Raw genomic sequence first — 22036 nt, forward strand, 5'->3', positions numbered from 1 at the left:
TCTACTCTTATATTTTGACATGCATATTGGTGATCACCTGCTGAGAGCGAGAATGAACTACAAAAGTGGGCAAGTATTTAAAGCAAAGTTAGTTGAGGTTTTGGCAGGCCAAGTTTTCGTTGGTCTTTTGCCGACCTAGGGGGGTCTTTGCTGTAAAGCTCACAGATGTTTGGACCTTCTTGTTTGTACTCATCTGCTGGTGTATCTCCCTATGGTGTAACTGGTGTAATAGTCTTCTCCAGTGTGGGGGTGTTTGGTCATCTTATTTCTCTTTCTCCCTCACTGGTAGCTGGCACCAGTTGATCTTTTTTTCTTCTTATGATGGTGCTGAGCATTGGCCCATTTCCTATGTTTCTTATCATGTTATACCAGGAATGGGGGTCTGTTCAGGTGGTGGGATAACCATGCTACTCTCTCTCTCTCTCTCTCTCTCTCTCTCTCTCTCTCTCTCTCTCTCTCTCTCTCTCTCTCTCTCTCTCTCTCTCTCTCTCTCTCTCTCTCTCTCTCTCTCTCTCTCTCAATTTTGCCTCCAGCTGATTTCTTACATTTCTCATAATGACTGTTGTGAGAAATTCGGTTGAGTAACAATGCTGGTATTTTTTTCAAGAATATGTAAGTCTTCAAAAAGGCAAAGGTGTTGATGATCTGGTGATGTATTTATAATTTTTATGGCCTTAATTCTTTTCATTCCAGTCTCCTCTGGTGTTTGTGGTTGTAATGATTAAATACAGCACCTTCCTCTTGATGACATGAGATGTATTGACAGCTCCATAGCCCAGATGCCAGTAGTAGTAGTAGTATCAGAACAGATAAGGTGATACGTGCCAACAGACCAGACTTGACTCTGATTGACAAAATCAAGAAGAAAGTATCACTCATTGAGGTATCAAGACCTGAAAATAGAAATAAGAAGGATATGGGATATGTCGGTGGAAATTGTACCCATAATCACAGGAACACTAGGCACGATCTCAAGTTCCCTGAAAAGGAACCTGGGAAAACTAGATGTTGAAGTAGCTCCAGGACTCATGCAGAACAGCATGAAATTAGAAACAGCAAGCACAGTGAGAAAAGTGATGGACTCCTAAGGAGGCAGGATGCAACCCAGAACCCCACACTATAAATACCACCCAGTCGAATAAGATGACTGCGATAGACAAAAATAAATAAAATAATAATAATAACCCAGGCTTCAGATCAACTTGAAGTCCAAGCCAGAACCATATCAAGACCCCAAACACTATTGTAGCCCTAGCGAGTCCAACAGAGGAAAGGGTTTAATATGCTTATTCTCGAAGCAAGTGTTCACTTGGAGCCCAGATCCCACCATTAAGCTGTAGATAGCCCTGATTGGTTACCTTGTCTCTTTGGAGAAATGAACACTTTGCAACTAATTCATAATTTGCTCTTTATAGGTACAGCTGAACAAGCCCTGGTCAGCTACAGTACTTTGATACAGCCAGCATGTTGCCTATTTCATGGTGACATGAGGAAACATTTTCTTTGGAAGCAGAATACTCAGAAACTGAGGATAGAAGTAGCAACAGTTCTCCTATTTAAAGATACATCCTTAAAAGGACGGGAAGCTCACCTTAGGAAAGCAAAAACCAAATAAACTTCCTATAGTTCAAGGTAGTTTTCTTAGTTCTGTTAATGCCTTCATTCAGCACAGAGGAAGTGCTGTTATGTCAAACAACAAGATCATGGTGATTTAATCATTATGGATGTGAGAAATGAGTAAATTTGTACCACTTGGCTGTGGAAATTTTCCCATAAGCAAAATAACACTGGTTATAAAACAGGTTTTGATGTAGGAAAAAACTATTTTTGGTAGTCACTGTTAAGTCCTTAAGGAGTTACCTTCCATGGGTCTGTCAGAGCTCCATGATAACCAAACTAATATCAAAGAATTCTCTTTTAGCCGGTCTCTTGGCCAGGTATTGTGTCATAATAATAAACACTATAACATATGATGGAGTATGTAATGGACTCAAAGATAAGAGGGCTCTTTCCCTTATCTTACAGCAAAGCTGTACCCATATTATCCCTTCATCAAAGCTGCTAGAAGAGGAAGTGATTATACTGCATGTGCAGTCCACCATATTGTCAAAAAACAGACTAGCAAGAGACCAATGAAGCCAATACTTTCTGTTGGTTAATGCAGGACGATCCCTCACCCAAATCCCATGCCTTTTCATCAGGGGAGTGGGTGGGTTTTTGAGGACTCAACAGTGACTACAAAAAAATAGATTTTTCCTATGTCAAAACCTGTTTTTTGATAGTGTAGTCACTTGTTTTGTCCTCAAGGAGCTTTAAAAAGAAATTGACAGGTGAAGAAATGGCTTAAGCTCTCAAATTTTAATCCTAACAACCCAAAGAAAAAAACATTTCTGGTCCCAGGTCAAGCCACAAGTTTCAAGCCCCATTCTTTATTCCAGTTACTTAAGTTTTGGTAACAAGGACCAAGAAACTAAACATGAACTTATGTTTTAGAATATAGTTCTACAGTGACTTACCAAAGCATGCTGGGTTTGGTTGCAGCATTGTCACACTTTCCCCCAGAGATAGTTAGCATACCCACCCATCAGGAAGACCCCTGGTTTTCTGCTGTAGCGCCTATGGGGTTAGGACTAACCATACCACCTACTGATACAGTGTAGTCGAATTTGTTTGAACTCATGGCAACAATGTTTTAAAAATACTGTCGCTGATGGCCACCCTGTACATTCGGAGACTTCTTTGAAAGAAACATTTCTGAAGAAGGCCAACGACATACTTTCCTAGTATCAAGCGACCTAAGAAAGGAGTGTGGATTTGCCTTTTAATGAGGGGCACTAAAATTATTCTCAGCTATCACAGAAAGAGTGGTTAGTTTGTGCTGGTAGGAAAATCCGACCCTCTGGGATGTTTGCCATGACCTCTAGGTAAACCTTAAATGCTTGAACCGGGCATAATGTCTTGTATGCTAAATATGAGGTTTCCTTCTTCAAGGAGTCTCACTCTTGGCCAGGGATGATGGGCCAGGGGACAATAATAACTGATGGTCAGCTGTTCGCGTGATGTATCATCCCCATCTAAGAGAGCCCAGTTCACTAATACAAGCTCCTGATGCTAGAGCAATCAAGATCGCCTTTTGCAGCATGTAAGTCGTGGTTGTATTGGGTTGGCTGAATTGAGGGGTTGACAGAAGTCTAAGTACCTTATTCAAGGAGCAAGTAATTGGAAGCCTTTTGGGAGCAGGTCTTTGTAGTGCAAAAGTCCGGAAAAGGGAAATGATAATTTCTATACTAGAGTCAATACCGAATCCATAAAGCAATGGTGTCATTAATGCTGCCTTGTATGCCATGATTGTTGTAACCGCAAGGCATTTGTCTTCAAAAAGGTATATGAGAAAATTTAAAAGTGTTTCCATAGAGATCTCAACCGGAGCACTCAGCATGGATATAATCTAACCATATCTTCCATACAGACTGGAATTGTTGGTTAGATGATGTCCGTAGTTTTTGCACTAGGTACCTAGCAATGTTGGGCAAGTAATTTTCATGGTAGACAATACTTAAAAAATCCACACGTGAAGTTCTCAGCTCAGAAAGGGGGATGCGCAGACGACTTTCCCCCCTACTTTCTGGGATAGAACAACAGATGGTAGTGGAATTGATCTGTTCACCGGTTGTTGAGTAATAGGAACCAATGCCTGTTTGGCCAATTTGGGGCTATTAAGTAAGCTGTTCCTCTGAAGGTTAGAAGCTTGCTCAAAACCTTCGAAATCTGGGACAATGGAGGAAAAATTAAATTTTTATAATAAAATAAAGTTTTATATTTACTTACCAAGTAACTACATACCTAACAATTTCTAGTAACCGGCAGCTAAAATATGAAAATTCACAATAGCGATTCTTTTGTTTTGTTTTGGTGTATGTATCTAGCCCTGCCCACTTTCGGGGAAGGAGATGAACAATGCAGCAGAGAGCTTAAATTTGTTTCTCCCGTAATGTCCATGTGAGGGGAGGAGAGAGGGCTCCAACTCTGTAATTACTTGCTAAGTATATATAAAACTTTATTTCATTACAGAAAATCTCATTTTTATATAAGTAATTTACCGAGTAATTACATAGCTGATTCCCACATTGACAGAAGGTGGGATTCATGGACCTATTCTACCCCAAAGCGTTAATAAAAGTAATGAGATGAAAATAGAAAAGACAGCTAGCATTGATACAATTCTTGTTGTTTCCTTATCTGGTAAGAGAGCTGCTGCAGGAAGATACTGCTTCTGGTTGGTGCTCATCTTCCGTAGAGGGGTGGCGGTTGAGCCAACTGTCACCTGCTACATAAGTGGGGACCTTGCGGTGAAGGACTTTTCTGGACGTTAGCAAAGCAAAAAAGCTTCCCATGCCCTGGGTGCAGTACCAGTACAAAATAACCAGATAACAACGTTATATACAGCACAAAATTAAAACACCACCACCCAACCATTAAAAAACCTGGTGGGCATCCAAGTAAAGAGTACCCTCAGACTCTTCTAAGACTCAACACCAATTTTCAAGGCGAAGAGTAAGGATGGAAGGAATGCTTCCTATACTTCCTCCCCCAACACCATGCCAGCCACTGATAAAGAACTCAAGGTACTTTTTCAACATCACGTAAATAGTGCAACGTAAAAACTGACTTACATTTCCAATATTTAGATTGGAGAATGGAAGGCAGAGAAAGGTTATACTTAAATGCTAATGATGTTGACAGCCCTGATCTCGTGAGTTCACTTTCAAAATAAGTATTAAAACTCTTCTACTTTCAAATGAGTTCTCCTAGGAAGAGAGGGCATTCTTGAGCTAAAGAGGTTGAGAAGGGCGGAACACCATAAGTTACTGGAAGGACCTCTTACTTTGTCAGTCTTATGAAGGTGGAATCTGAGTGCTCTCACTGGACAAAGGGACTTCTCTTTGTCTTCTGAACCTAGTACCTGAATGGGGCTAAGGTTTTGCCTTTTTACCGTTCTTTGCAAGAAAACCAAGTGTTTAGGAACATATTGCATCTCCATTGGAGAAACCAGTTTTTTTTATCAAGAGCCTGAATCTCGCTAACTCTTTTGGCTGTAGCTAAGGCTACTAGAAAGAGGCTCTTTTTGGTCAAATCCTTTAACGAAGCAGAGCCAAGAGGTTCGAAAGGTGGACTGGAAAGCCATTTAAGGACTACGTCCAAGTTCCATGACACTTGTGCTATACCTTTTAGTTTACTAGTGTCAAAAGATCTAATGAGATCAGATAAGTCCTGATTCGAGGACAGATGCCAGGCCTCTATGCCCGAAAACCGAGCTCAGCATAGCTCTGTAGCCTTTAATGGTGGAAGAGGATAAGCCCCTCGAAGTCCTCAGAAATAGAAAAAAATTAGCAATCTGTCACAGATGTTTTTGAAGAAGAGATGTGATTTCTTTTGCACCAAGTGTGGAAAATAGCCCACTTGTGTTGGAAGACGTTGAAAGCTGCCTGCATCTTGAAATAGCTTCTGAAGCTGCTCTTGAAAAGCCTTTAGTTCTGAGGAGCTTTTTGACAGTTTGTAACCTGTCAGAGCTAGCGTAGATAACCCTTGATGGAATCGCCTGAGATGGGGTTGTCTGAGAAGCTAGTGCTTTTGAGGGAGCAGTCTTGGAAAGTCTACCAGGAGACTTATTAGGTCTGGGAACCATTCGCTCAGCGGCCAAAACGGGGCATTCCTGTGAGATAGGAACTTGTTTATTACCTCGCTTATCATCCCAAAAGGAGCAAAGGCATAAAGGTCCTTGTCTGACCAGTCTAGAAGTATGAAATCTGTTACCCATGCTGACGGATCCAGTACTGGAGAACAATAAAGAGGAAGACAGTGGTTTTTGGAGGTCGCGAATAGGTCTAGAGTCGGTCTTCCCACAGTTTCCAAAGGTCTAGGCAGACCAATGGATCCAAAGTCCATTCTGTGGGTATCACTTGGTTGCCACGACTTAGTTGGCCCACTAGGACATTCAGTCTGCCTTGTACAAATCTGGTTATTTTTCTTGTCTGGCTCTGGTTCGCCTAGAGAAGAAGGTCCCTCGTCACCTCGCAAAGGAGAAAGAATGAGTTCCCCCTGTTTGCTGATATAAGACAGGGCAGTTGCATTGTCCGAGTGTACTGCTACAATTTTGCCTTGGACTTCCAAGGCAAAGGCTTGCAAATCCCCGACTGACTGCTTTCAGTTCTCTCACATTTACAGTATGTGCCAGCTTTTCTGTTCCTGTGACCACATCCCAGAGACTGCCTTGTCCCCCAGGAGAGCTCCCCAACCTAAAGCAGATGCATCTGCATATAAGCTAAGGTCGGGGTTCTGAGGAAAAAGGGACTTCCCTTCTAGCAACCTGTCTTCGGACCTCCACCAAAGCAGGTGCTTCTTGAAGTCCTGGGTTACTTGAAAAACAAACGATCTGGATGTGTTTTTCTATCCCAGCTGGCTCTGAGAAAAAACTGGAGGACTCTCATCAGGAGTCTCCCCAGGGAGACAAACTGCTCGATAGAGGCCAAAGTCCCGAGGAGATGCATCCACTTGTTGGCCAAACAAGTCTGCAGGGAGAGAAATTTGTCTATTGTTTGTAAACAGGACTCCACTCTCCTGGGGGATGGAAAAGCCTGAAAAAGAAGAGAATTCACAGCCATTCCCAAATATACTATCTGTTGAGATAGAACCACTTGATACTTCTGAAGATTGATCAAAAGTCCCAACTCCTGCACTATAAGAAGGGTCTTTTTGAATGTCAGTGCAACGTTCCTTCGTTGGGGCACGAAGAAGCCAGTCGTCTAAATAGAGAGCAATGTTGATGCCCATGAGATGGAAGCAACCTACTACAGGAGCAAGGTTGCAGGTAAAAACCTGAGGGGCTGTTTAAAGTAAAAGCATAGGGCCCAAAACTGAAGATCTGGTCCCGAAAAACGAATCTGAAGTACTTCCTTGAGTCTGGATGTATGGGGACATGGAAGTACACATCTTGCATGTTTACGGAAACCATCCAGTCCCCTTGACGAATTGATGCAAGAATTGAGTGATTTGTCTCCATTCTGAATTTTGTCTTTTGTATGAAGACATTCAGAGCGCTGACCCCTAACACTGGTCTCCATGCTCCTGAAAACTTCAGAACTACAAAGAGATCGTAAAACCCCTCTGATTTTACATCTGTGACTACTTCTATTGCCCTTTTTTGAATAGGGGATGAAACTTCCTTTGATAGGGCAGAAAACCTTTTTGAGCCTATCAAGTATGCAGTCGATGCAGTGGGCTTCCTGGCTAAGGGTGGATCTTCTTTGAACGGAATAGAGTAGCCTTTCTTGAGTACCTCTACAACCCACTGCTCTGCTCCTCTCTCGCTCCACTCCTCCCAAAAACGAAGGAGCCTGGCACCTACTGCCGCAAGGGGTACACTGACTTCACTTCTTAGAGGAAGGTTTGGTTGAAGATTTCTTGATAGACTGGGAAAAGAAACAGCCGTTCGTTCTTGGTCTTGACTGAAACCTTTGCCTGCCTCCTCAAAAGTGATGACGCTACAAAGGCGAGGATGATCTGGCGCTGAAAGAGGGAATCTCCCTAGAACATTTAGAGGACTGTGATAAAAGGTCCTGTGTACACTTCTTTTGATGCAGTCCCATTAACTACTGACTGTGGAAAAAGAAAGTCACATACAAGGGGAGAGAATAGAAGGGCCAATTTCTGTGCTGAAGTAACCCCCTTTGAGGTAAAAGAGCACCAAAGCTCTCTTTTCTTCAATATGCCCATTGAAAAGGTGGAGGCTAACTCTCGGGAACCATCTTTTATCCCTCTATCTATGCAAGAAAGAACGGCAAGAAGATCCGAAGTGAGGTCCACAGGAACTGAACGATAGTCCTGGATTTTCTTAGCAAGGGCACCTACTGCCCAATCCAGGAAACTGATTACTTTGAATACTTTTGAAAAGATTCTAAAGTAAGTGGTCGACTTCGGAGGATGAAAACATCACCTTGGCTGCTGTAAATGCCGACCTGCAAGAGGACTCATTAAGACCCAACAAGTCGCCTTGGGAGGAGGCAGCCGCACCCAGGGAAGGAGTTTCTCCAGTAGCATAATATGAGTATCTTCTTCACAACAAACACATAGGGGGATAACAGAATGCGGCCTTTCCTTGCTCTCTTGTCTGCTAACCAGTGCTCAACCTCGCTCATAGCCTTACTAGCTGAAGTAAAATGCACCATTTTAGGCAGCTGGGATGACTCTGTAGGTAGGCTGCTCATCTGGAAGGTGGAAGCCGGAGAGGCTGGGGCCACTGGCGAGAAGATTTTAGGAAAACTTTGAAGAAGGAAGCATAGGAGAGCCACATACGCAGCAGGGGGAGTATCCTCCTCTGGATCCTGAACCTCCTCTTCAGCAGACAACACTGAAGACAAGGACAAATCTACAGCAGGAGGGTGCTTCAGAAAACCCAAGATGTCATCCAGGCATTGCTGGATGGGAGCTAGAGCTAGATCCACAACAGCTGATGCTACAACAGATGAAGCTGTCACCAAACAATGAGAAGAACAGGCTGGAAGTTCTAGCCAATGGATGCTCAGGCGCTGCTGGGCACTCGGGAGCAACTGGCCACCCGGACGCTAGTGAATGTCCGGGTGCTACTGAACACTTAAGCGTCAAATGACATTCTAACACTGCTACACTTTGGGAAGCTACTAAACGTCTGGATGAATGTAAAGGCACTGAAGAGCACTCGGGCACTAATGTGTGCTCGGAAGCTGGAGGAAGATCGGGTGCCGATGGGCGCTTGCGCTTAGAAACTAAGGGAGTCTGATCGGGATCCAAAACTTGACACTTCAGAGGAGAACTTTCTGGTGAAAAACACTCTGGGCTGTCCCAAAAGCTGCACGATGGTCCAGACTCCTTGACCTTCTTATGAAGAACCTGAGGGGTGCTAGACACATCCACTGCAGACCTTTCCAGTGGTCTGGATTCGTCAACAAAACACCATCGGCGTCTGTATTCAGTACTAGAAACCTCTGAACTGGAGGAAAGACAGGACAGTGTGCATCCTTAAAGACACCTTTCCAACGGGTGTCTGCCGTCACCTGGAATTCAACTACAGGTGCGACTGAGGGGCTGACTGCCCATGGGCAGACCCCACCAACAGCCCTTGGGCCTCCAGTATGACTTCTCCCATGTGCAGAAGAGTATGTCAGGTACCTTCGCCTAGGAGAATTGGCAGGATGGACAGCCAGCTTCTCCACTAACACTTCGCTATGAGCACTTTTCTCACAGTCCATATGTGCACAAACTGAATCGCCTAATTGGGCCATAGAGTTCACCAACAACTCAAACTTACAATCAAACTTTGCTTCTAGGTTGGCAATGGCACTGGGTTCGGAAGTATGGGAGCTGGGTACAGGAGCAGGTGGTATAGCTGAAGGACTGGGAATTGGGGACTTAACAGAAATAACAGGAGCATCAGAAGAAGACCTCAAAGATTCCTGGCTAGCTAATGACTTGTCACTATTAACAGTCAGTTTCCTCCTCCTATGTCTTTCCAATTTGGAAAGGTGAGAAGTCAATACTTTCCATTGTCTAAGTTTCCCAGTCAACACATTCAGCACAAGTCAGATCTAATGAGCAAACTTGACCCCTGCAACCCATACACACAGTAAGCGAGTCATATTTGGCAGAAGTCCACCTCATATTGCAGCCTTTGCTGCAATATTGAGTGATAGACGTACTTGCGTCCGACATTGTCAGTAACAAGTTGACTAACTAAGTCTCAAAAAGTGAAAAAACAAGTCCAAATTCTGAAAAACTGTCTTCAATAACAACCTGACTAAGTAAATGCCAAAAGGCTACCAAAAGAATCCAAAATACTTCACTGATAACTTCAGGATAACAACCAGTAAAGTTTAGAATTCCAAAAATTTAAGCTGCTGCTCACAACCTACGTCGGGAGCTGGCAGAAATAAATTGAAGCTCTCTGCCATATTGTTCCCCTCCTTCCCCTAAAGTAGGCGGGGCTAGTTACTTACACCAAAACAAAACATTTGCTACCAACCACAATTTTCAAATTTTAGCTGCCAGTTACTAGAAATTGTTAGCTATGTAATTCCTTGGTAAGTACTTAAATAAAAATGTATATTGACTTCCATTTGTTCCAGTCTTGTAGGAAGGCATCTCTTGCTGTTGCGTGATTGCCCAAATTTGGAGACACATTCACTGGAAGTTTGTGATTCTCTTATGTGGCATACAGGTCCACTTCCAGTTGTGGAAGCATGTTGGCTATTGTTTGAAAAGTGTGGTTGTCCAACATCCACGCTGTTGAGGCTATCATTTTCCTTGATAGAGAGCCTGCTATTACATTGAGAGACCCTGTGAGGTGAATTGCGGACAAGTGCCACTTCCTTGCTTGCCCCATCCGAAAGATGGCTAGCATTACCTTACTGAGAGGAGGTGAACATGATCCCAACCTTTTGATGTAGGACATTGCAGTCATGTTGTCTAGAACCAACAAAATGTGTCTCTTTTGGAGGTTTGAGTTTTCTGAGACACAAAAAGACAGCCATCAGCTCCAAGAAATTGATATGACAATTCCTGAGAGTAGCTGACCACCTCCCTGCCACCTGACGATCCTCCCAATGTCCTCCCCAACCTGTCAACGAAGCATCTGTATGTACTGTCACTCATACAGATGGAGAAGTCGTCAGGGTGACCTGTTTCGCCAGAGACTCCTTCTGGGTCCAAGGCCAAAGTATCTCCCCAACTTTTTGTGATTCTTTTGATGAGGTCAATCTCTCATCTTTTTTCTTGCAAGTGACAGCCAGAATTTGTTCACATTTTTTAGTTGCAATCTGAGTATTGGATCTACTACCGATGCAAAATGCAGCAGGCCCATCATACATCCTAATTGCTGTCTGGAAACTCTGGGCTGTGCAAGGAATATTTTGAGGTCTTTCCTTGTTCTGTTTTGAGTATCAATGGAGAGAGACAACAGGCTGAGAAGAGTATCCCAACACAGTCCCAGTCAATGAAAATGTCTGCTGAGCATGAGGCAGGATTGTTTCCATTTTATTAGAAAACCTTGTGACTAGAGTCTGTTGATCACTGCTCTTAGGTTTCTCAAACATTCTTTTCTTGTGGACCCCCAGATTAAACAACTGTCTAGACAGGCTATTAGTTGTATTCCTTCTTGTCTGAGTTCTTGAACTACCGCTGCTAATTTTATAAAAATTCTTGAGGCAATGTTTAGCCCAAAGGGCATGACTTTGAACCTATATGTATCCTTTCCTATCCGGAACCCTAGGAAGGGGAGAAGGAAACAGCAATATGGACGTGCCAGTATGCGTCTTTCAGATCTATAAAAGCTGTCCAGGTCCCTTGTGAAATGATTGAAATACTTGGGCAATGGTAGTCATCCAAAACTTTTGGCAAACAATGTGATTGTTCAATTTTGATAGGTCGAGTATCACTCTTCGTTTGGCAGAATCCTTTTTGGGGACACTGAAGAGGCGTGTTTGGTGGCAAATATACGCACGTTTCTCTATGGCTCCCTTTAATAGGGCCTTCTGCATGTAATCTTCCAAAGAAGGATCTGGTTTTCAGAGGAACCCCTTTAAAGGAGGGTGGGTGGATAAGACCATTTCCACCCCAAACCCATTAAAAATAATGCTGTGTCCCCAAGGAAAAGACTTGTATTGCTTGTGGTGTTATCGAAGCCGCCCCCGACCATACAATTCCTATTGGTATCCACCTCTTCCTCTGCCTTTGCCATTGATAGGTATTCCAGGCCTTGCTTTTCCTTTTCCCCTGTAGGAGTGTCTTTAGACCCTGTGAAAAAGATGTCCTTGCTGTAGTCGTTGTTGCCCCTTTGTAGGGAGTTGTCCCTTCTGACAACCTACCTGTTTTAGAGGACTACTTTGAGGGTGACTGAAGGCTTATACAATTTTTGGTCATAGCGAGCCCTTTTTGGGTTGGGTAAAGGGAAGTTTCAGGTTTTTTGTTTCCTGAATTCCCCTTTTCCAAGGAGAGTATGCACTGTACAATTCTGTTGGTGGGCTTGCTTGTTAAATTGAATCAAAACAGACTCCTCAAACAGGTCCTTACAGAAGGGGTCAGACTGTAATAATGAAGTCACATTGGGGAGTGACTTGTTGGAGCCCTCCAATGTTTCCGTTCGTGCTTTTATGCACCAATCTAGAAAGTCACAGAGTGCTTCCCGTAGGGTTCTCATAAGATTTTTGGCCACAACAGCAATAATTGTTCTGGAATCTTCTGGGAGCCTTTTGGTGGCCACTTCCAGCAAGGTGTTAAGAGGTTATAATACTAAGGAGGCGGATCCCAGCATGAAATTCTGCCGGTGGCTGTCCCCTCTGAGATTCTTCTCATAGGGGTCACAAACTGTTGAGCAGCTGCATCTAGAAGGAGCTCTTTCCTTTCATAAGGGAGTTGAAGTGTTGCCCATTCCTTGGTGAAATTATTCGAGATTGGGATGACCATGGCAAATGGCTTTAATTCTGCCATTATCTCTCGTTTTCTAGTCACTACAAAATTCTGAAAATCTGCCTTCACATGATTAATTATTTTAAAAGTGAAGGGACAGAAGGCCAGGGATACTTGGCAGGCAATTTGGGTCTTATCCAAAATAGCAGTAGAAGTCCATTTTCCATTGACCTGGTAAAGGGTGTCTTCTATAGCTTTTATTGCTATAGACACAGGTAGGAGAACCATTTCTTTTAGTGGTTTCTCAATGTCTGCCGAAAGTGGTACCAGGTGCCATTCTGTGTTAGGGAATACTGCCCTGTCTCTAAATTCCATACATACAACTTCGATCACGGTTTTTCTCTCATTAATTAGATACTTTCCAATATCATCAGGGGTGAATATTGGTGCCCCTATTATCTTTAGATCTGAAGTTTTGTTGTCTGAGCTGGCCATTTTGTTGTTTCCAGTCAAAATTCTAACATGAGACCCTGTTTGGGTAGAATTTGTATCCACTCTCACTTTTTCGTTACTGGATGAAGCATTCTTACACTCTGGGGTGTACAGGACTGACTTAGTTTCCTTTGTGGAATTATGTATCATGTCCCTTATGTATTGCCGTTCTGTGACAAGGACATCTTTGATGTTACTCATAATTTCCTTATGGGACCAATCAAATGTCGGAAATTGTGTATCCCTTTTGGGGGAGCTTGCGCAATCTGACTGAGTTAAAAGTAAAGTATATCTTAGTTTAACCAGACCACTGAGCTGATTAACAGCTCTCCTAGGGCTGGCCCGAAGGATTAGATTTATTGTACGTGGCTAAGAACCAACTGGTTACTTAGTAACGGGACCTACAGCTTATTGTGGAATCCAAACCACATTATGACAAGAAATGAATTTCTATCATCCTCTAATTCTTCATTCGCAATCTGACTGAGCTTCAACAACTGAACTATAACTTCCTGTTAACCAAGGGGCAGAAGCCCTGGGTGAATTTCTGTACCCCTCCGAGAATATAGTAATTTCAGTGGGGGTTAGGTGGATCCTAGTATCCCTTTTGGGGGAAAGATCCTCTTCAGCAACTGACAGCTGCATGGGGAATAGATTTCCTGCCCCTGATCCTTTCGGGCTCAGCAAGGACGTTTCAGTGGCAATGTCCACTTCATGTCCATTAATAGGGATGTCACCCCCCAAGTAAAGATGCCTCCTCTTCCTCAGTGGGGTTAACCTGGGAGGTACTGGGGACTGATGTTTCTGGATTTTGGCCCAAACACAGAGCTTGTTCTGAAAAAGGGTTAAATATCTGCTGCCAGATTTCTGCCGGAAAGATTTAATCTCCCCCTTCCTCACTCCTGCTGAACCCTAGGACCTATCGAGACTGCTTAAATCGAGCTGTTTTGTCCTTAAAACTTGCTGCCAGGAGCATGCTACAAATTTTGCACATGTCTGGTGACCAACCAAATTTTTCTTGTTTTTTGCAAGGACTATGCTCATGGCAGGTGGTATGGGTCGTACCCACTGGTAAAAAGCAAACCAAGCAATTTACTGCAGAACACTTGACCGAGGGTCCTGCATAATGGCGGCCCTGTAGTGGTATAAAACAAGATTTTATTAGAAACTACTTAGTATTAATTGTTTGTAATCCTTATATACATAGCATATTCAATATTACAGACCAACTTGATTACAAGTGTGTAGCTATAATATATTTTATTACCAAACTGTAATATGTGTTGAATATCTATGTCAGCTTAAACACACTACTATTTAGGTTAATTTTTGACACCAGTAATATAGCTGTACAGCAGTCCCCGGTTAATGGTGGGGATTCCATTCCCGGCTAAGTGCCGCTAACCAAAAATTACTGCTAACCGAAAATCGGCGATAATAGCACTAATAACCCGCTTAATGGTGCCGTTAACCAGAGGTCGGCACCACTAACCAGAGACTGGCACCGAAAATCCAGTTAACAGCGTGACTAGACAAGTGCTGTAAAACCAGATTGCCGTTAACCGATGCCACCAGTAAGCAGGGACTGCCTGTATTACTATACACTGTAGTACTTTTGCAAGGGCTATTTGAAATTTAATTTTTTAATGTCATGCCATTCAGGCTAACTGCTATAAAACTAACTTGTTTATTTAACCTGGGTTAGTTTTATTTGGTTTAGGTTAATGCTTTTAGCATAATCTACCTTTAGGCTAAGATTAGTGAATTTCTTAAAGGGTTCTCTTAACCTATTCTAGGGCACTGCCTAGTCTACGGTTATTTAAATCACACTTAAGGATATACCTTAAGGTATACAGGAAAGTACCATCTTATAATCTAGTTGACTTTTTTATCTGGCCGAGACTACTCTTTTATCTGATACAGGCAGTCCCCAGTTATCAGCAAGCTCGGTTATTGGTGATAAGGCTTTACAGGCCTTGTCTAGCGATGAAAATCGTTGATTTTTGGTGCCAATTTCCGCTTATCGGTGCTGATACATGCCTAACAGAGGCGCCGATCTCCAGTTATCAGCGCTAATAAGTGCTGAAAATAAAAAAATCGCTGATTTTCGGTTATTGGTGACTTTCGCTTATTGTCACTCCGTCGAAACAGAACCCAGGCGATAACCAGGGACTGCCTGTATTCAGACACTGCTTTATTTAATCTAAACTATTGTTTTAAGCTAATAATAAGATATTCCCTAAAGGGATTCCTACTTAATCTAGTTAGGCTACTGCCTGGTCTAGGTTTATATCACCTTCAAGGATACAGTCTACATAAGAACCCCACTAATGTGTAGCCTTACAAATAGGCTACCGAGCCATAAAACTAGGTTACCATTTTATCTAACCTAGATTACTGTTCATATCTAATCCTAGGCTATTTGATCTAAACTACCACTTAGGCCAATAATAGGATATTTCTTAAAACGTTCTGACTTAACCTAATATAGAATATTGCCTAATTCAGATTATTCAGATCACTCTTAAATATATAGGCTATGTAAAACAGAAACTCACTAATATGTAACCTTATGCTAGGCTACCATTTTGTGCAGCCTAGATTATTGTTTTTATCTAATCCCAGGCTTAAAGGGTTCTTAACTCTAATCTAGGCTATTGCCTAATCCAGGTTATTTGATTCATAAGGGTATGGGTTACATGTGATAAAATTACCTTAACCCTTCAACGCCGAGCCTTTATTTACAAAAATGTCTCCCGTATGCCGGCGGCGTTGGTGAGTTAGCGCTGAAGCGGAAAAAGTTTTTTCAAAAATCACAGCATGCTTAGTTTTTAAGATTAAGAGTTCATTTTTGGCTCCTTTTTTTGTCATTGCCTGAAGTGTAGTATGCAACCATCAGAAATGAAAAAAATATCATTATCATATATAAATATTGGAATATATGACAGCGAAAAAAAAAACTCTTATATAATTGTATACAAATCACGCTGTAAGCACAACGGTTAAAGCTAATGAGTTAATTTTTTTAGTTGTATTGTACACTAAATTGTGATGATTTTGGTATATAACAAATTGTAAAACGATCAAAGCAACACAGAGAAAATATTATCACAAAATGATGCATGAATTCATAACGCGCGGACATAAAAAAATGTTTTTTTCAAAAATTCACCATAAATCGAAATATTGTGCTAGAGACTTCCAGTTTGTTGAAAAATGAAGCTAATTGATTGAATATTACTAGACTGTAAGTGTTTTAGCTTACAATTGCAGTTTTCAACCATTTCAGTCGAGTCAAAGTTGACCGAAAGTCAAATTTTTTCTATTTATCGTGATTTATATGAAAATATTTCAAAACTGATAAAAGCTACAACCATGAGTTATTTTCTGTTGTATTGTACATGAAATTGCACACATTTTCATATATAAAACTTTATGTAACGACTAATATAAAACGGTGCAAATATTATGACAACGAGATGAAAGAATTTCAGAGATGTTCGCAGAGTTACCGCTGCAGAGACGAAGGAAAATGTTTTTTCAAAAATTCACCATAAATCGAAATATTGTGCTAGAGACTTCCAATTTATTGCAAAATGAAGTTAAACGATTGAATATTACTAGAATGTAAGAGTTTTAGCTTACAATTGCATTTTTTTACCATTTCGGTCGAGTTAAAGTTGACCGAAGGTTGAAATTTTGGCAGTTATCGTGATTTATGTGAAAATATTTCAAAACTGATAAAAGCTACAACCATGAGCTATCTTCTGTTGTATTCTACATGAAATTGTGCACATTTTCATATATAAAAGTTTATGTAACGACTAATGTAAAACGATGTAAACATTACGACAACATGACGAAAGAATTTCTGAGATGTTCGGCCGAGTTACCGAGCGCAGACGTAAGGAAAAAATTTTTTGTTCAGAAATTCACCATAAATCGAAATATTGTGCTAGAGACTTCCAGTTTGTTGCAAAATGAAGGTACATGATTGAATATTACTAGAATGTAAGAGTTTTAGCTAATAATTGCATTTTTTTACCATTTACGTCGAGTTAAATTTGACCGAAGCTTGAAATTTTGGCAGTTATCGTGATTTATATGAAAATATTTCAAAACTGATAAAAGCTACAACCACGAGTTATTTTCTGTTGTATTCTACATGAAATTGCGCACATTTCCATATATAAAACTTTATGTAACGATTAATATAAAACAGTGCAAACATTACGACGTGACGAAAGGATTTCTGGCGTGGACGCAAGGAAAAAGTTTTTTTCAGAAATTCACCATAAATCAAAATATTGTGCTAGAGACTTCCAATTTGTTGCAAAATGAAGGTAAATGATTAAATATTACTAGAATGTAAGAGTTTTAGCTTACAATTGTGTTTTTTGACCATTTCGGTTGAGTCAAAGTTGACCGAAGGTTGAAATTTTGGCATTTATCGTGATTTATATGAAAATATTTCAAAACTGATAAAAGCTACAACCATGAGTTATTTTTTGTTGTATTGTACATGAAATTGCGCACATTTTCATATATAAAACTTTATGTAACGGCTAATATAGAACAGTGCAAATATTACGACAAAATGACGAAAGAATTTCTGAAATTTTCAAGCGAGTTACAGCGCTGGCGTAAGAAAAAGTTTTTTCAAAAATTCACCATAAATCGAAATATTGTGCTAGAGACTTCCAATTTGTTGCAAAATGAAGGTACATGATTGAATATTACTAGAATGTAAGAGTTTTAGCTTACAATTGCATTTTTTCAACCATTTCGGTTGAGTCAAAGTTGACCGAAGGTTGAAATTTTTGTAGTCGACGACGGTACGTCCACTTGGCACCCAACAGACAATTTTAGTCGACGTATGATACGTCCAGTAGGCGTTTAAGGGTAAATACAGTATGTAGCCTTATATCTATACTATATATCCACCATTTCATCTAACCCAAATTATTGTTTCACCTGGTCCTTGGCTACTTGGCTTAAGCAAATGCTTAGTCCATAATGTGATGTTTCATAAAGGGTTCTTACTTAACCTAATATATGGTACTGCCTAGTCCCAATTATTTAGATCACGCTTAAGCGTATAAGCTATATAAAGCATAAAAAGCTCACTAATATGTAGCCTTATAGCTAGGCTACCATTTTTTCTTGCCCTTAAAGGTTCTTACTTAATTTAATTTAGGCTACTACCTGGTTATTTAGTTCCCACTTAAGGCTATAGTCTAAGTTATTTTCACTTAATTTGATCTAGGCTAGGCTACTGCCTAGATTATTGTAGATGTCATATAATCTGAAAAGATTTCCTATATTAATGATAAACTGTGGAACATTTCCTTTAGTTAAAACATCTAATAGAAATGACAAATTTTTAAAACAATTCGCACTTTTCTCAACTAACAATCTGCGATTAATGACTTAGTGTCAGCTGTGTTAACAAGAGAAGCCAGTTTTTCTGCTTTCACACAAAATTATCTACCAATTACAAAAGTTTAAAACTAAAACTTTCACTGGGACTTAAAACTAAGCACTTAACTTGCTTCTTTTGATGTTTCCATAATTACTGAATTTTGGAGCCCTGACGAGAATCAAATCCGTTGTCAATCAACCAAAGAAAGGTAATGGCTTCCTTGGTCTTTTGCCAATCTATTTGTAGACAATATGGTGGACTTCACATGTGCAATAATCACTTCCTCTTCCTCTTCTAGCAGGTTTGATGAAGGAAATAACTTGTGTACAGCTTCGCTGTGTGATAAGGGAAAGAGCCCTCTTATCTTGAGTCCTTTACATACTCCTATCACATGTTATAGTGTTTATCATTATGACACAATACCTGGCAAAGAGACCGACTAAAAGAGGATTCTTTGATATTAGTTTGGTCACCATGGAGCTCTGACAGACCCAAGGAAGGTAACTCCTTGAGGATGAAACAAGTGACTACAATATAAAAAATCATGGCAAAAATCATAGCATGAAAGAATCACAACCACATTCTTAAACATGAAAGACTATCAGATACATCCAGGCATCAGCAAGGTACTGTGGTGACTGTCAGGCACCCAAATCGTAGATTTGTTAGTGACAAACCTCAGCAACAAGCTTTTAATTTACTGTTCAGTCCTGCTGGATTTTCCAGCCTGTAAGGTAGATGCCTTCATGCATCCCTGGGGCAAATTACAATCTTCATCACTATTGATACTCAAGTGTTCTTTCTCACTACCACAGCTACTTGGCTTTATGAATAATGAGTTCTGATGGCTACATCAGCTCAAACACCAAACAAGCCTTACACATATCTCAATTAGCAGCCTGATGCATCGTCAACTTGATTCCTCTTAACTCAAAGTAAGATTCAGGCAATAAAAGTAATTTGTTTGCTAAGAGACAAATGTCATTTCTTAATAACAAAATAATTTTTTTTATGAACACATTACTTAAATCAAATTTTCCCATCTTCCAGCCCAATGTCCTTGCTGTCAAAAGTTGAGACATATGCAAAGGATAAGTTGGTCTACTGTACTTTTGTTGTTCATGTTGTTTGTCACAAAATTTCTCAGAGTGACTTTACTGATCTCAGCTGTCAGACCAACTTATCCTTTGCATATGTCTCAAATATTGTAATAATTTGTTACTTTGATATTTGCTAAGTCTCACCATACTTGAAAAGAAAAGGACTATTACTGTAACGCAGTTTAACAGTTTTCAACAATTATGAAGTTCCTTACCTGAAATGGCATCGTACTAATTTATCTGGACATTCCAACAGGAGAGGACTTAAATGAGCTGCCCCATCCTCACTCATGAAATAATTTACAACCCAACTGCAAACTTCTCGAGAATGTTGTAAAAGTGATAAAAGGAGTTGTCCCCACTGAAGAACAGTGCTTTCCTCTTTATCCTTTGTTCGCAGATATGTATTGAGTAGGAAGTTTAAACCAAGGTAAACGGCCTGAACACTCATGGTGCCATCCTTTTTATTTTCATTCTTTTCCTGGAAGAAAAGGCATAATATAGCAATGATAACTGTAACACAAATTGTTAACACTTCAAACAAAACTCCTTACTTTCACAACTAACAAGCATCATGCTAATGGCAGTTAGAAACAAAAATGTCCTAAAGACTACCTTGTGAAGCACAATAGGACTAGGTTCAGTAAAAACATCATTCACACTGATCAGCTGACAGCCACTTGATATACAGTACTGTGAAGGTCAAATACATAGCATCCAACACTCAAGGTATGAAAATGAAGTTTTCATAATAAAACTAATATTGTAATACTTACCTGAACACCTGAATTAGCCCTGGTCACCTGACCAGCCCGAACATAACCCCACTCATTTAACTACATTGTTAAAAAATTTTAACTGCCAGCGTTACCAACGCTGCAGGTAAACATTGTATACTAAGTTACCTGCCCACCGATGGCAACCCTGCTATCTGCACTGGTCGGCAGGAACTCCCCCTCCTTTTCAATCGCTAATTAATCACTATCATTGAAGAGGGGAGGTGGGTGGGAGTCATTCAGGTGTTCAGGTAAGTATTACAATATTAGTTTTATTATGAAAACTTCATATTGCAATACACTCCCTGAACACCTGAATTAGCCCGATTAACAACATTTACATGGTGGTGGGATCAGTCAATATCAGCCCGACCTACTTTCATGGAAAAGCAGGTAACTCAGTTACACCTACTTATGTTTTGTCCGATAACTCACCCTGGCCTGATCATCTGGTGAGATGGTTGAAGGGGAGAGTACCTCATTGTCAGTCTCGTAAGTCTGAGTCTTGTCCCTATCAATCTAACCTCCCATGTGGTATATCATACCTCTCATGTATGGAGGTGGAACTGATACCTCCCATGTGGCTAATGTAGCCTCTCATGTATGGAGGGGAAGTTCCAAGGGTTCTTCCTTCACGATGCTCCTTGAAGATTGCCGGTGCGGAGTGTGTGTCCTCTAGGTGTAAGTTGCTCCATGGTTGCTCCTTACCTGACTTAGTGCCCAATGACAAAAATCAACCTTTGACAACTACGAACCCTAACAATTTCTTGACAACTGATATAAAGGAATTTTTTTTTTCATTACTATATCCTACCTAATAGTCCTAGGCTAATATATAAGCCAATTATTTTAAAATCACGTTTGCTGCCACAAACGGACCAAGTGAAAAACCCTCTTCTGACGTGAATTGAACGTCTCTTAAATAGAAAGAAGTGAAAACTGACGCTGACTTCCACGTTGCTGCCTCCATAATTGCCGAAACTGAGAAGTTCTTGAGGAAAGCTGCCTGATGTTGCCATACTCCTGATACTATGTGCTCTGGGTCAGGAATTATGACCTGGCGATCGGAAGGGATTGCTATTGTCAGCTTGCGAGATAACTTCTCTAAGGAAGAAACTAACCGCATTCTTAGATAACGGCTGAGATGGGTTTCTCGGGGAGACAGAGAGTTCGAGGGTGCGGTTGTAACTTACTGGTGCGCGATAAATAGTGTTTTAGCGCACGCACAGGACAGAGGAGCATTTCTGACTCTTCTCCTGCAATGAAATCCTCGAGTGAGGTAACTTTGAACGCTCTTGGCAGCGGGTTACCTTCCGATTTCGACTCTGCTCTGAATTCAGGAAGATACGAGAGAAAAATATCCTTGTCTGCGTACGATATTTTCCTTGACACAGCCTGAATTTTCCCAATCCTTTTCGCCGTTGCCAGCGATACCAAGAATAATACATTTTTAGTTAATTCCCTCAATATTAATTTTTCTAGAGGTTCGAACACTTAAGAACTTAATACTTTCAAAACTGCCGCTAAATCCCATGAAGGAACCCGCAGCGGTACCGCAGGTTTCTCGATCTTGAAAGACCTAAGCAGGTCGTGTAAGATTCTACTACTCGATAATTCCGGTAGGTGGAACCTGAAAGTACTTGCGAGCATTGACCTATATCCTGCAATTATTGAATAAGATAGGTTTTTAGATTTCCTAAGGAATAATAAGAAGTCTGCTACCTTAGGTATCGTAGGGCAGGAAATTCTGTGTCCTTGTGATCTACACCATCTGCGATATATGGCCCATCTTACTTGGTACAATTTTCTGG

At 40.8% G+C, this 22036-nt stretch overlaps 1 protein-coding gene across 4 annotated transcripts in view; it reads right to left on the reverse strand.

The window, feature by feature from the left end:
* The window catches only part of LOC136832815 (ubiquitin carboxyl-terminal hydrolase 24-like), a 374979-nt gene that overhangs the window by 81190 nt on the left and 271753 nt on the right, over positions 1-22036 (reverse strand). For all 4 annotated transcript variants that reach the window (XM_067094450.1, XM_067094436.1, XM_067094461.1 and 1 more), the window contains exon 38: positions 19665-19930. In XM_067094450.1, coding sequence (XP_066950551.1) covers positions 19665-19930 — 266 coding nt within the window. The remainder of the gene's footprint in view (positions 1-19664; positions 19931-22036) is intronic.

This window comes from Macrobrachium rosenbergii, chromosome 4, assembly GCF_040412425.1.
Source record: "Macrobrachium rosenbergii isolate ZJJX-2024 chromosome 4, ASM4041242v1, whole genome shotgun sequence".
NCBI classification, from domain to species: domain Eukaryota; kingdom Metazoa; phylum Arthropoda; class Malacostraca; order Decapoda; family Palaemonidae; genus Macrobrachium; species Macrobrachium rosenbergii.